This window comes from Daucus carota, chromosome 6, assembly GCF_001625215.2.
Source record: "Daucus carota subsp. sativus chromosome 6, DH1 v3.0, whole genome shotgun sequence".
Taxonomy (NCBI): Eukaryota; Viridiplantae; Streptophyta; class Magnoliopsida; order Apiales; family Apiaceae; genus Daucus; species Daucus carota.
Window position 1 is genome coordinate 28752475 of NC_030386.2, and position 12650 is coordinate 28765124.

The 12650-nt window shown below is 33.2% G+C and overlaps 1 protein-coding gene and 1 long non-coding RNA gene across 2 annotated transcripts; one reads left to right on the forward strand and one right to left on the reverse strand.

Annotated features, from left to right (window-relative positions):
• The first annotated feature begins 5778 nt into the window (after nt 1-5778).
• Nucleotides 5779-6382, forward strand: LOC108226798 (uncharacterized). Its single transcript, XR_001807724.2, has 2 exons — nt 5779-5967; nt 6049-6382. It is a non-coding gene; the product is annotated as an uncharacterized LOC108226798 (long non-coding RNA).
• A 739-nt stretch (nt 6383-7121) lies between these two features.
• Nucleotides 7122-12643, reverse strand: LOC108226202 (uncharacterized). The gene is made up of 8 exons (XM_017401147.2): nt 12289-12643; nt 11691-11831; nt 10002-10094; nt 9692-9818; nt 9199-9308; nt 8776-8856; nt 7903-7982; nt 7122-7667 (listed from the first exon to the last, which is right to left on the reverse strand). The coding sequence occupies exons 1-8, from the start codon at nt 12628-12630 to the stop codon at nt 7448-7450; spliced, it is 1194 nt and encodes a 397-aa protein (XP_017256636.2). The 5' UTR covers nt 12631-12643; the 3' UTR covers nt 7122-7447.
• Nucleotides 12644-12650: the final 7 nt, after the last annotated feature.

Here is a 12650-nt window from a genome sequence, read left to right on the forward strand (position 1 = left end):
AATACCACAACCCTATCTCTCTCTGGTGATAGTTTTTTTGCTTGATTTCTAACTCGGTGGTGCCGTTTTTATGCAGCGATAAGTGAAGGCTATTTATATAGTATTAAAAAAATAAAGGTTGTTGCAAGCAAATGTAGTTATAGACCGCTACGTGGGAGTCGACAAATTCAAACACGGGAGTCTTGACATGATATTGATGGATGATATCAATAAATTAACTATTAGTGATGTATGTTTGTTTGTTATGATTTTATAATATTTGTTTTGTTCATCGGACATGTTTGTTGTTAATTTTTATATGATTTATTTTGTATACAAGAATATATGGTGAAGAAGCAAGGGGCGTGTAGGTGGCGCCTCTAACATCGCTCCGTTCTATTTTTTATAATTTTTTGGAATTTTTGGATGAAAAATATCAAAAATTAGAACTACCTGTTTTAGTTTCGGGTATATTACAAGCAAGTTTCAAAATCTGATTTTGTTTCAGATTATTTATGGAATATAGTAGCTTGAGAGCTTTAATCTGATTTTGTTTCAGATTATTTAATTATGAGAAAGAGTAGCACACAATTCTCTTTGCACCTATAAATACTCCCGTAAATTGTAGGGTTTTGGATCATCTAAACACAACCTCCTCTCTCTCAATACTACAACTCACGGATTTAAGTTACATGTTTTTGTGCACAATCAATTTAAAAAAATTGGAGGAAGGTGACAATGTAAGAACATGATTACTTTTCAAAAGAAAAACACAAATAAAATTAAGATTCGTCGTGCTTTAAATTGTTAATTACGTGTATAAATTTATTTCATTTTTTCACCATGAATTATAGTCCAATTTTGCAATGTTATATATTAGTATTGATATTACATCAAAAATTTTATAATATAAAATTTATTTTATCCTACAAATATTAAATCTAAAGCATTAATATACTTTTTATAGACATGCACAGAATTATTTTATTCTACAAATATTAATATTGAATCATTAATATAATTTTTATAGGCCGCCGCAACGCGCGGCTTCTCAACTAGTTCTCTTAAATGACACGAGGATAATGTAATGAAACGGAAATATATGAAAATTTAAGGGGCTATTCACCTTCCATTGAGAATACTCCCTCCTTTTATTTTAATAATTCACTTTGCACAAATCACATATGTTAAGGATGGTTTGTCTCGTGTATCCATAACCATATGCGGAACACTGAATTTGGATGATTTTAATTAATGTGGTTATTGTAATTGAAAAGAGATTCATAAGGTAACCTAATCAAAATCACCGAGTTCATAAATTTTAATGCTTAGCGTGTGTTCATGTGCCCACCATGAAAAAATCGTATTATCATTGTCATGCATTGGTTATACAAAAATATTATTAAGTTTTCATTCAGTTTGTTAAAAGTCAACACAACTCACAATATAAGAGTAAATTACAGATTGTGTACCTGTACTTTGCCACATATCCGATATGTGTACCTGTAGTTTCGATATATCAAATTGTGTACACCAAGTTTGAAAAACTTTACATAATGTGTACAACCGTTAAAATCTTGTTAACGGCGTTAGTTTGTCTTTGAAAAAGCTGGTGACTAATAGGGGTGTGCATTCAGTTAACCGGAACTGAAATCGAATTTTTTTTTCGGTTAATCAAAACCGAAATTTATCAAAAACTTCTACTGAATACCGAACCGAAATTTAATTTTCGGTTATTACCGAAACCGAAATTCTTAAAATATAGTTGAAAACGTGAAACTCTCGCTTGCAAGTCTGATATCTACAATTTTAAATCATCAAAGATCCAAGCAGAGCAAGTAACAGCAGTCAGCAGCCAATTTTTTAGTTTGTAAATAGAAGATAAACCGAAAATTATAAATTTGGCTCCCGAAAACCGAACCGAAATATAAATTTCAGTTAACTGAACCGAAATTATTTTGGTTATTCGGTACGGTTTCGGTTAACCGAACCGAATGCTCACCCCTATGACTAAACTACAGTTTAGTCATGTTCAAAAATATGCTAAGTTGTGGAATTATGTTAACTAGCCTTTAACCCGTGCGAAGCACGGGCGGATATATAATCGTAATTTATTATTTATATTTTAAAATTTAACATCATTTTATTAATATTTTAGTATTAATGGATTGAGTTTTAATTAAATTATATTATTCAACTGACTATATTTTCATATGAGGATATTTGTACATTTAATCCAAATTTAATATATGTAGATTTAAGAATAAAAAAAATCAGAAAATTCAAATCTTTTCCAAACATAACCGATCGTGTAACCAGTAATCTAATCAATCGAATTTCAATATAATTTTGTAATCTTGATTTTTTTGACAACAATAACTTTTAATATTAGAGTTAGAAACGGTTATGTAATGGTTCGTGTTTATCTTGAAATAAAATACGTTAAAGTTAAAAAGAGTTATATGAAGGTTGTTAAAAAAAATATTCAAAACACGGGCGGATATATAATCGTAATTTATTATTTATATTTTAAAATTTAACATCATTTTATTAATATTTTAGTATTAATGGATTGAGTTTTAATTAAATTATATTATTCAACTGACTATATTTTCATATGAGGATATTTGTACATTTAATCCAAATTTAGTATATGTAGATTTAAGAATAAAAAAAATCAGAAAATTCAAATCTTTTCTAAACATAACCGATCGTGTAACCAGTAATCTAATCAATCGAATTTCAATATAATTTTGTAATCTTGATTTTTTTGACAACAATAACTTTTAATATTAGAGTTAGAAACGGTTATGTAATGGTTTGTGTTTATCTTGAAATAAAATACGTTAAAGTTAAAAAGAGTTATATGAAGGTTGTTAAAAAAAATATTCAAAATTGTATATTTATAATTTTATTTTTAACATCATTATAATTTTTTTAATGAAATATTATATGATAATGTATTTTTATTAGTGTTTTTAGTATTTGAAACTATTTAACAATATAATACTAATGGACTCCATATTCATGTTTATATTAAAATAGAACACGTTAAAGTTAAAAAGAGTTATATGAAAGTTCTTGTTAAAAGAAAATATTCAAAATTGTATATTTATAATTTTATATATAACATCATTATAATTTTTTTAATGAAATATTATATGATAATGGATTGTTATGAGTGTTTTTAGTATTTGAAACTGTTTAACAATATAATACTAATAGACTCCACATTTGTAGAGTTATAGTACCAAAAGGACAGTACCAAACCAAAAAATATAACTAAAATCTTGGACTACAAATTATACCCATGTTGGCTTATTATAGTATAGTATAAATGAGGTTAAGAAAGCAATGCTTGATGTAGTAAAACTGCAGTTTAGTCACCAGCTTTTTCAAAAACAAACTAACGCCGTTAACAAAATTTTAACGTTTGTACACACTATGTAAAGTTTTTCAAACTTGATGTACACAATTTGCTATATCGAAACTACAGGTACACAAATCGAATATATGGCAAACTTCAGGTACACAATCTGTAATTTACTCCACAATATAAATCATGAAAATTGTGTGACTAATAAATATTAACATTGAAACTTGTATAAAATTTGTATTGGACAAAAAAGGACAAATAATATGAGAATTTGTTTCTTAGCAAACAAGATTATTAAAATGGAAAGGAGGGAGTAATTTTTTTTCATTTATAATAGTCTGGTTCACAACTAAATGCATGTGGGATTAGACATATACTTTCTCCGTCTCAATTATTTTTATTTACCATTTTCATATTTGGAGATCTCATACAATTCTTTATATTTTAAAATTTATCAAAAATAGTCCAACTTTTGCTCTTTTCTCACACTACTTCTGCTATTCTATCTTCTTTTTATATATTAAAAATCAACGAATCTTTATATTTCACCTATTTTTGCTACCCTATCTTCTTTTTATATATTAAAAATCAACGAATCTTTCTATTTCACCTATTTTTTTTTAGTTTTTTCTACTTTATACATGTTTCGTAACCTCATAACCAAAGAGAGAGTCCCATATCAGAGGAGAGAGTATAATATTTCCATCCCTATACAAGGGCAAGGCGCTCTTTAACTAATTATGACTTGTAAACCTGTCCAAGAACACAAATAATTTTTTTATCAGATATACCCGTGACACACGGGTAACTTGAACAAGTTTGAAAACTGATACAGAATGACAGAATCAATATGCTCGGGATGCCATGTATTGTCTGGAAATGGCTCCACCGCCAACACTGCACTGTACCTATGAATGTGACAACTTATTAATTGTGTGGCCTGGCTGCCACATCATAAACACGGATTTCTTCCTCGTTTGTTTCACATTTCTCGTTTTTATATCTGTAGGGACTCCCATACTCGCCTTTATAACATGTTCACATAGCCCTCAACCCATAAATATTCGGTCTCTACTGTAGCAGGTCCTCGAAAACAATAAGAAACACACATGATATTTACTTGTCTGATTTTTGGCAATTGAAAACGATACGAACCATACACGGTATTTATTTGACACGTCGATGGTTCACTGCTCATCAAATTTGGCCGACAGAAACGTTGTGCAAGCATTTAAAAAAGCAGTTCACGTAATATCAGAAAATGCGTACAACCTCCGTCCCATTTAATTCTATACATTTTTCTCTTTTAGATGTCCCACTTAATTCTATACATTTCAAAATTTTTCTAAAATAGTAAACTTTTATAATATAAAAACTCCATCCACCCACTACTTTTAACTACTTTTTCAAATCTATCAATGAGTATATATTGATAGGATCCACTAATTTACCTATTTTTCTTTCATTTCTCATGATTTTATATTAATTTATACATTTTTTTTAGTTTCCGTACCCAATTCATATGTATACTTCACAAGGACGGAGGGAGTAGCATGGTAGTTGCAAACAAAAAAATGTGCAGACTAGTACATGAAATGTGGAGCCCGAGTGAAAAGCAAGTGTTGGTAGTCAGTTTCAAGGGGTCTAGATTGGAACATGTGAAATCATGCCTCATTTCGAAATCAAACGCTAAAAAAAGTCATAGCAACGCAGGGCCGGCTCAACCAAATTTGGGGCCCTAAGCAAAACTTAAAAATGAGGCCCTTCCATATTTATATATAATTTTTTTGATATAATATAAAATTATTAATATAAGACTTTTAACTCAATATTGGATGTTGAACGATGAAGATGAGAAAGATATCAAAAAAAAGATTATAATAGTTCAGTAGCTGGTCGTTGAGGAAGAGTTATAAATTGATGTACACACAACAGTGAAAACTAAAAATAGAAGCTCAAACACTAATTTCATCATAATTATTTGTGATAATATATATATATATATATATATATATATATATATATATATTAATTTTTTTGAACAAATATTCATATAAATATGATAAATATTATTTATAGAAACATAATAAAAATAATTTATATTTCAAAAATCTTTCAGAAAAAATGATACTTTACTTAATTATTCTCATTTTTAAATAATAAATCAAATTTTTTTATATTAATTAAATATATGAAAAAAATTTAAAATATTTGGTAAAAGTTTGTTTTCAACAAATTTTTAATAAAACAAATATTAATATTTATGTATTCAGATATATATAAAAGGGTTTTAAAAATTTGGGGGCCTTTTTTTGTTTGGGGGCCCTAAGCCCCTGCTTAGTTTGCCTTACGGTAGAGCCGGCCCTGTAGCAACGTCATCGGTGGGCGTGACCTATTTGGTAGACTATACATTATAGAGCGTCAAGGACCTGTATGATTTCAAATCAACAAGTAATAAAGTGTGAGAGTGAAGAGATTTCTGTTGTGCCACACATACATACATAAGCAGGAGGATGAAGAGATCAGGAGTGTTGGTATTTGCAGCAGCATCAGCAGCCGCGTCTGCTTCATGCGACTCCGGTTCTTCCCAGATTAGCTCTTCTTCTCCGCAGGTAGGTGCCTACATTACATAACATAATGTGGATTCAAATGTGTTTAGACTACATGTTAATTGTTGGCATTGGTTGTCACAGAAAGGAGATGTTTGTGAGGGGCAGAAGACAGCAGAGGAGAAGAAATGCTGCGATCAATTTAGTCCCAGGTTCGATGGTTTAAGGTTTATTGAAACGCTCGTCACTGCTCACCGTTGAAAATGTTTGATTTATCCGCACTGGTAGACTAGTGGTAGCTAGTCATTGTCGAGGAGGATCACTGGATCGCACTTTATTTATACTCCTTTGATTCACCCAAACAATTTAGCATAATGTTTCTCTGTTTTTCTTCAGTTCAGTAAATATTTCGGCTCTTGTAACTTTCCTATTCTAAAACGAACTTTATGACAGTATGCCTACTAGTATTGTTTTACTATCTTATTGCTTCTAAATTTATTGTTGGTCGTAGTCGAATTTATAGTCCTGTTCCACTCGAACCGACTTCCTTTGAACTATTTTAGTGATTAATTCTGCAATTTAATTTACTTATGTTGCATGTTAAACATAAGTCACTGCCTGGCGCAAATAATATTACCATGTTAATCCTGCATCGTATTTTCCTTTGTATCAATATTAGAATTTAGAAGTTAGCGAAACATGAGTGGGTTCATTTACGGAAATTCCACGCTGATGTGTGTATCCCCAATTAATTCTTGAAAATTATTTATCAATTACACTCTAGTTTGATAAAAAAAAATTTAACTTATAAATTTAGAAGCTGAGCTTAAAAGCCAAACACCACCACTTTAACATGCATCTCATTTTTCTTCACTGCAATAATGTTGCTTATAACTTCTTTTTCTCAGCTTTCGGCGGACTGATAGAAAGATATATATACTCCGAAGTCTCTCGCATGTTTCACTTGTGATCATTTATACTCAAAAGTAATAGTTGAGCTACTCATTTTGTAGTCGAATAAATATATCGAAAATAGGCAACGACTATACTTGTTTTTATGATCCTTATACGAGCTTGCCTGACATTGTTTGGCTCCATCGTACCCCTTCTTCCTGTTCTCTCCTTGCTATTAGCTTTTGGATCTACAGTACCAAGGCCAATAGGCCATAGTCCATTTAATCACATACTCCTTGAATTCCAAGTGTACTAGATTACTAAAATAATAAATAAACACGCAGATAACTAGTATTCTTTATAACCTTCAGAAAATTCATATTAAACAATGTAACAGTTAAATGCCACACTGTTGCGGAGCACCTAAGACTAGAATAATTTCAATGGCGTAAGGTGAACATCTCTTGTATAACTTTATCAATTCAGTCAAATGCTCCCGTGTTTTGAATTGAAGTGCTTCAAACTTGAGATTCAATGTGACAAATGGTCTCTGGACTAAGCTGTTAGTTTGTATATGTCAACAGATGTGTTAAGAAAAACTCTATGCTGATGCTGGTACTTTTTATACTCCAGTGATGTATGTTAGCAGCTAACAGATATCACGGTTGTGCCTCACTTTACGTGTTATCGACCGGCCCCTACGAAGCCTGCGAGCTGTAAGAGCTTCCAACAAACTCTCAAGACCATCTTCAACTGCTTCCACCTGCTCAGCCAGTCCAAATGAGCTAAGCTGTGGAACACTTTGTAGCTCAAACAGGAGACTGGCAGCTGCTGCTGCTGTACATGTTCGGTCCCACGATGGTTGAGGGCTTCCATCAAAACAGAAGATCACAGATAAACATAAAATATTTGAGATTAATTTGAACACAATGACAGAAAGGTGAATATTATTATCTATCAAGTACATAATTACTGAATAAATAAAGTTTCTATTGCTTCACATTAAAGTTAACAAAGAAATGATGTCGAGAGATAAAGGAAATCCAATATCAAAAAACCACGTAAAAAGCACATAAGTTTATAATAATTGAGGAAGAATTTTACCGGAGTTTATGCATAGCAGATGCACCAGTGGTGAGAGATATACAAGATAGGTCTTCCTTCCATACCAAGTTGGCTCTTTCCTGCAGAAGAACAAACCCGTTAACAATAAGCAAACATCCTCCTAATGTCTTGAATAAGATGTTCCACAGGATTTAGCCAGAAAAAAAAAGTGTGATTCACAGGAAACCTTGAACCTCTAAAACAATATTAACAGACAAGCCCTAAAAATCAGAACTCTACAAGGAGACGTCCCCCATAATCTATGAACAGACAATAAGAAGATGGCTTCTACAGACTAAAAGATTCTGCAACTTATAGGGTTTAAATTCTTCAACACTGGAAGCTTATTCTTGTAACAAATGATGTCGCTCAACAATTCAATGCACGTAGTTCAGGTTATTGGATATCAGCTGATAGTTCTAAATCACATGAGTTGGACTTTTCCGATTGCAAGATGAATTGAAAGCGGGGGGGGGGGGGGGGGGGGGGGGGGGGGGGGGGGGGATAGATCGAGCAAAACTCTACAATTGCAAGAAGAATTGAAGTGGGAAAAAAATCAGTTTGAGTAGCTACTAGGTATGCATTTATTACAAGAATAGTTGCAAGCTTTTAACCCAAGCCTTTATGTAACCACATTGAATTTTATAAGAACCAATTCTATCCCTTCATAATCTGTTCTTTCTTTCTTGAAATCTGTCCTGAATCAGTATAGAAAACTGAAATATATATAAAGATATCTAATGATTAAAGCATTAACCATCATACCGTAAGGCATTGGTAGAACTAAGCTTTATGACTTCACACAGTTACACTTTTTCTGAATATTATATATTTCGCTAAAATGAAAGACTATATACTAAGCTCTGCAGATACCTTTAAACGCCTGAACATCGCTGCAGAGTTGCTCCAAGTACCATCAATCAGAATAAAGTGCAGAATTTCGTTATGAGTTGCCTGTCAATGTAAAATTAACTAAAAAGAACTCATACAAAGAAGAATGGGTGACAAGTGGCAAACAGTAATTAGGTTCGTGCTTCCTAGAGTTTTAAATTTACTCGAGAAGAAGCTCGCTTACAAAATAGCTTTATCACAGTATGAAATCCTTGATTTTGATAAGCAACAGATGCACAAGAGCATAATCGGTGTAGGCTTTACTGCTTTACGACCACTCATTTAAGGGAGCATATGCAAAATGAGGGTCTTATGACCATTCATTTTAAGTGAATATATGCAAACAATTCCTGCATGGAGTTTGTTAAAAGAGGGGTGCAACAGTTTGTTAAGTTAATGCCATACCATCATTGTAGGGATTTCTGGATCTGTTGAAGTATTTTGACTGAAGATATCCTGAACAGAGTTTACTGCAGCATCCTTATTAGGATAAAGGCACCAAACATTTTTCTTCCCTAGAAAGAAATAGAGTTGGCTCAGAAGGCTACACATTTGTTGGCTTAGTTACTAAGTACTAACATAGCAAGCGTCCAGATAAATGCTATCAAGTATAATACATCATAAAATAGTTCGAAAAGAAACTAATACCTATCATATAATAATAATAGCATATCAAGAAACAAGGCTGAATTTACACCATGATAGAATAGTTGACCCTTTTTCAGCACTGGTCAAATTTTATGACAATGATGACGTAACACGTAGATAATATTTTTTGAATATTAAGCATTATCTTCACATTCTTTACTAATAAATGTTCGGTTAAACGCATGATAGTGATGTGAATTAAAAAAAATGGTATTATAAAAGAAACCCGTCCAAAATAAACAACAAAAACCTGCTCGCATGAATTCATTCCACATGATTTCTTCATGCTCAATTATGCCAAAAATAGATAAAGATGCAGCTTGAACACCAAATATTTGCCACAACAGCTTCCCAGTGTTATTTTGCCTTAAAAAATCCTGTAAAGGGCATTAAAAAGGACAGGTCATTGCAACCTAATATCATGGTTGTAGAAATCGGGAATCGAAATTGATAGGTTGACCGCTACCAATTCAAGATCTATCGGGGATCTTTAGAACAAAGCCTAATATACACATATATATCAAGACAATTATGTATAGACCAACTAAAGAAAAGTATACCTTTGGATGCATATACACCCAGAACCTCATCCCTTCCCAGGCAGTGCGGCACCTAATTCTTGAACACATACAATCTTCTTTAGGAAGCCAGCACTACATAACCAAAAGATGAATGCAGATAAGCTATGTTGAATGTGATACCATGCAAAAAGGTATGTTTACTTAATTGATCTTATGTAATATCTAGTTTAATGTTTTCATCAGATTTGTTATTGCACCAGCCCTGTGACGCAAAATCCACCATATGGCGTGGCGTACCGAACTGTGAGGCATTGTGGTGAGCCTGGCAAATGCCTCAGGACTTCACATAAGCGACTCCGCGATAGAAGAAATGAGAAAAGGGACTGATCCAGATCCAACTCGGTGACCCGATTCGGCTGTTCATGTGTTGAAGATGAAATAAAGAAAAGTCCCAACCCATTACTGTTAGGCATGTCAAGATCCAAACACAATTGGAATTTTGTTATTCACCACTTACAAGGAGCCCTTCTCAGCATCCTTGGCCTAATGGCCTAGGTTGGGGTGACAGCCCCAAAACTGGGTTCCAAAAAGCACTATATCTTATTGTCAGCTTGTAGATATTTGGTCAATATCCAAGCAGACTTTGGGTGCTGGGACAGCCGGGAAAGTTCTCTAACCAGGGGAATAAAAAGCTTAAAATCATTAATTTTTGTTTTGAGAGGAGATTAAGCCAGGGTGTGCTAAGAATGATGGAAGTGAGAAAGACACTGACTTCACACAAGCAACCGCGAGAGAAGCAAGTAAAGTAGAAGCTTTGCCAGAAGCAGAGACAGCAGGGCAGTTGTTAAACAATTCCACTGTAGTATTGTCACACAGCTGCCCCCGTGTCCTGTGTTAATAAAGTCACCAATTACAAACAGATAAAGAAGTGCTCAAACCAAAGTTAGGGGATCTCACTAGCAGGACTGAAAGAAGTCTCTCGTGTGGCTCCTCAAAAATGATATTCGGGTTAACGAAATTCGGAACAACTCATATTCAGAATGAGAAAGAATGCGGATATGATCGAGTAGTAAAACTTCTCTAGAGGTATGAGAAGACTAACAGTCTCTAGCATTGAAACAAGGACCACAACAAAAGAGAGTTATGCAAAGAGTTTGGAAGGTCAGTGGTAGAGTGGTCGGCTGTCAACTGACTGGTCGTAGGTTCAAATCCTAAATGGGAAGGATTGATTTATTTAATTCAGAATAAGAGAAAAGGCACACTTTCAGTTTCAGTGGTTTTGCACCAGAACAACATTAAAGCATAATTTTATGAGTGACTAGCCTACTTGCTAGTTGTTACTTTTGTATTGTGACATTAACTCTTTGATTGTTACAGGATTTATAAATTGCTTGATGCAGTGACTTGTGACTTATTAGCTTCGTGTTCTCTTCAGTCTTCACAAGTGTAATGTTTTCATTTCATTCTACAAAACTTATTGCTAGTTAGAATATACAATGATGTACATTAAAATTCATAAATCTATGATTATTTACATATAAAATTGATGAGCACCGTCACCATATTGTGTGTAGTGTTCAAGCTGTGCGGGTCATAGCGACACGCAATAACAAGCACCGCTTCCTAATCTTTTCGTGTGTTGCACTTTACACTAACACGGAGATCCGCACAGATAAAATAGAGGCCATGTTAGAAGCTAATAATCCTCTAAACAAGTAAAGCACTTACCTTTTGGCAAAGGTAATCCCTACTTCCAAGCAAGCGACACGCCACTTGTCGAGCAGAAAAAAATTGAATCTTTTGCTCAGAATCTTCTAAAGATTGATACTTCGCTCTATGCTTTTTGTCCTCTGTTATTTTCAGTTCTCCCTAGATAACAACAAGATAAAGATATAAAAACACAAAATCTTAGCTGCAAACTGGAACCTACTTAAGCTAAACCCTAGGCATTCGTAAATTACAACCCTTATATATTAAAACAACTAAACACAATTAACATAAAACTCATTCAATATCGAATTCCCTTTAACAATTAAAGAGGACTACACAAATTCCCATTTATTTTCCAAAGTCTACATTATATTAATTAGCACATATTCACTACCTTCGAAATTGGGTAGAAACTATATCAGCATACATAAGAGGTACTCACATTCAATGACAACCAACTTATGAGAAGGACGAATCGATAATTCGTATTTGTGTAACTGTAAATGGTAAGCTCTACTGAAAATGTGATCACTAATTTGCAACCAAATGACCAGTTTGAGCTGTAAAAATTAGCATATAAAATAAACACACATTAACACACAGATACAATAAAGACCTGAATTTTGCCACCTTGGCCCCCAAAAGTGATGGTGGCATTAGACTCTCTCTCCAAAGCCTTCAAATCCTCAACAATTTCACTAACCATGGCAGGCACAGGGGACGCAGTTCCCCATGACTGCCATTCTTGAACACTAATAACTGAATCGCCGTGAAATTGTCTGCTAGGAGATGAAGACAATGCAGCAACCGATGATGTTTCTTCCATTAGGGTTTTTAATATAAAGCAGCAGCGATTAGGGTTTATCAGATTTAGGGCATTTTTATAATTAGTACTGCTATGTGTTTGAGGAAATGTTTTCAAGGTTAAAGCCCTCAAACTGGTTGCACACGACAGCATTGTCTCTGCCTTCTTTGCTT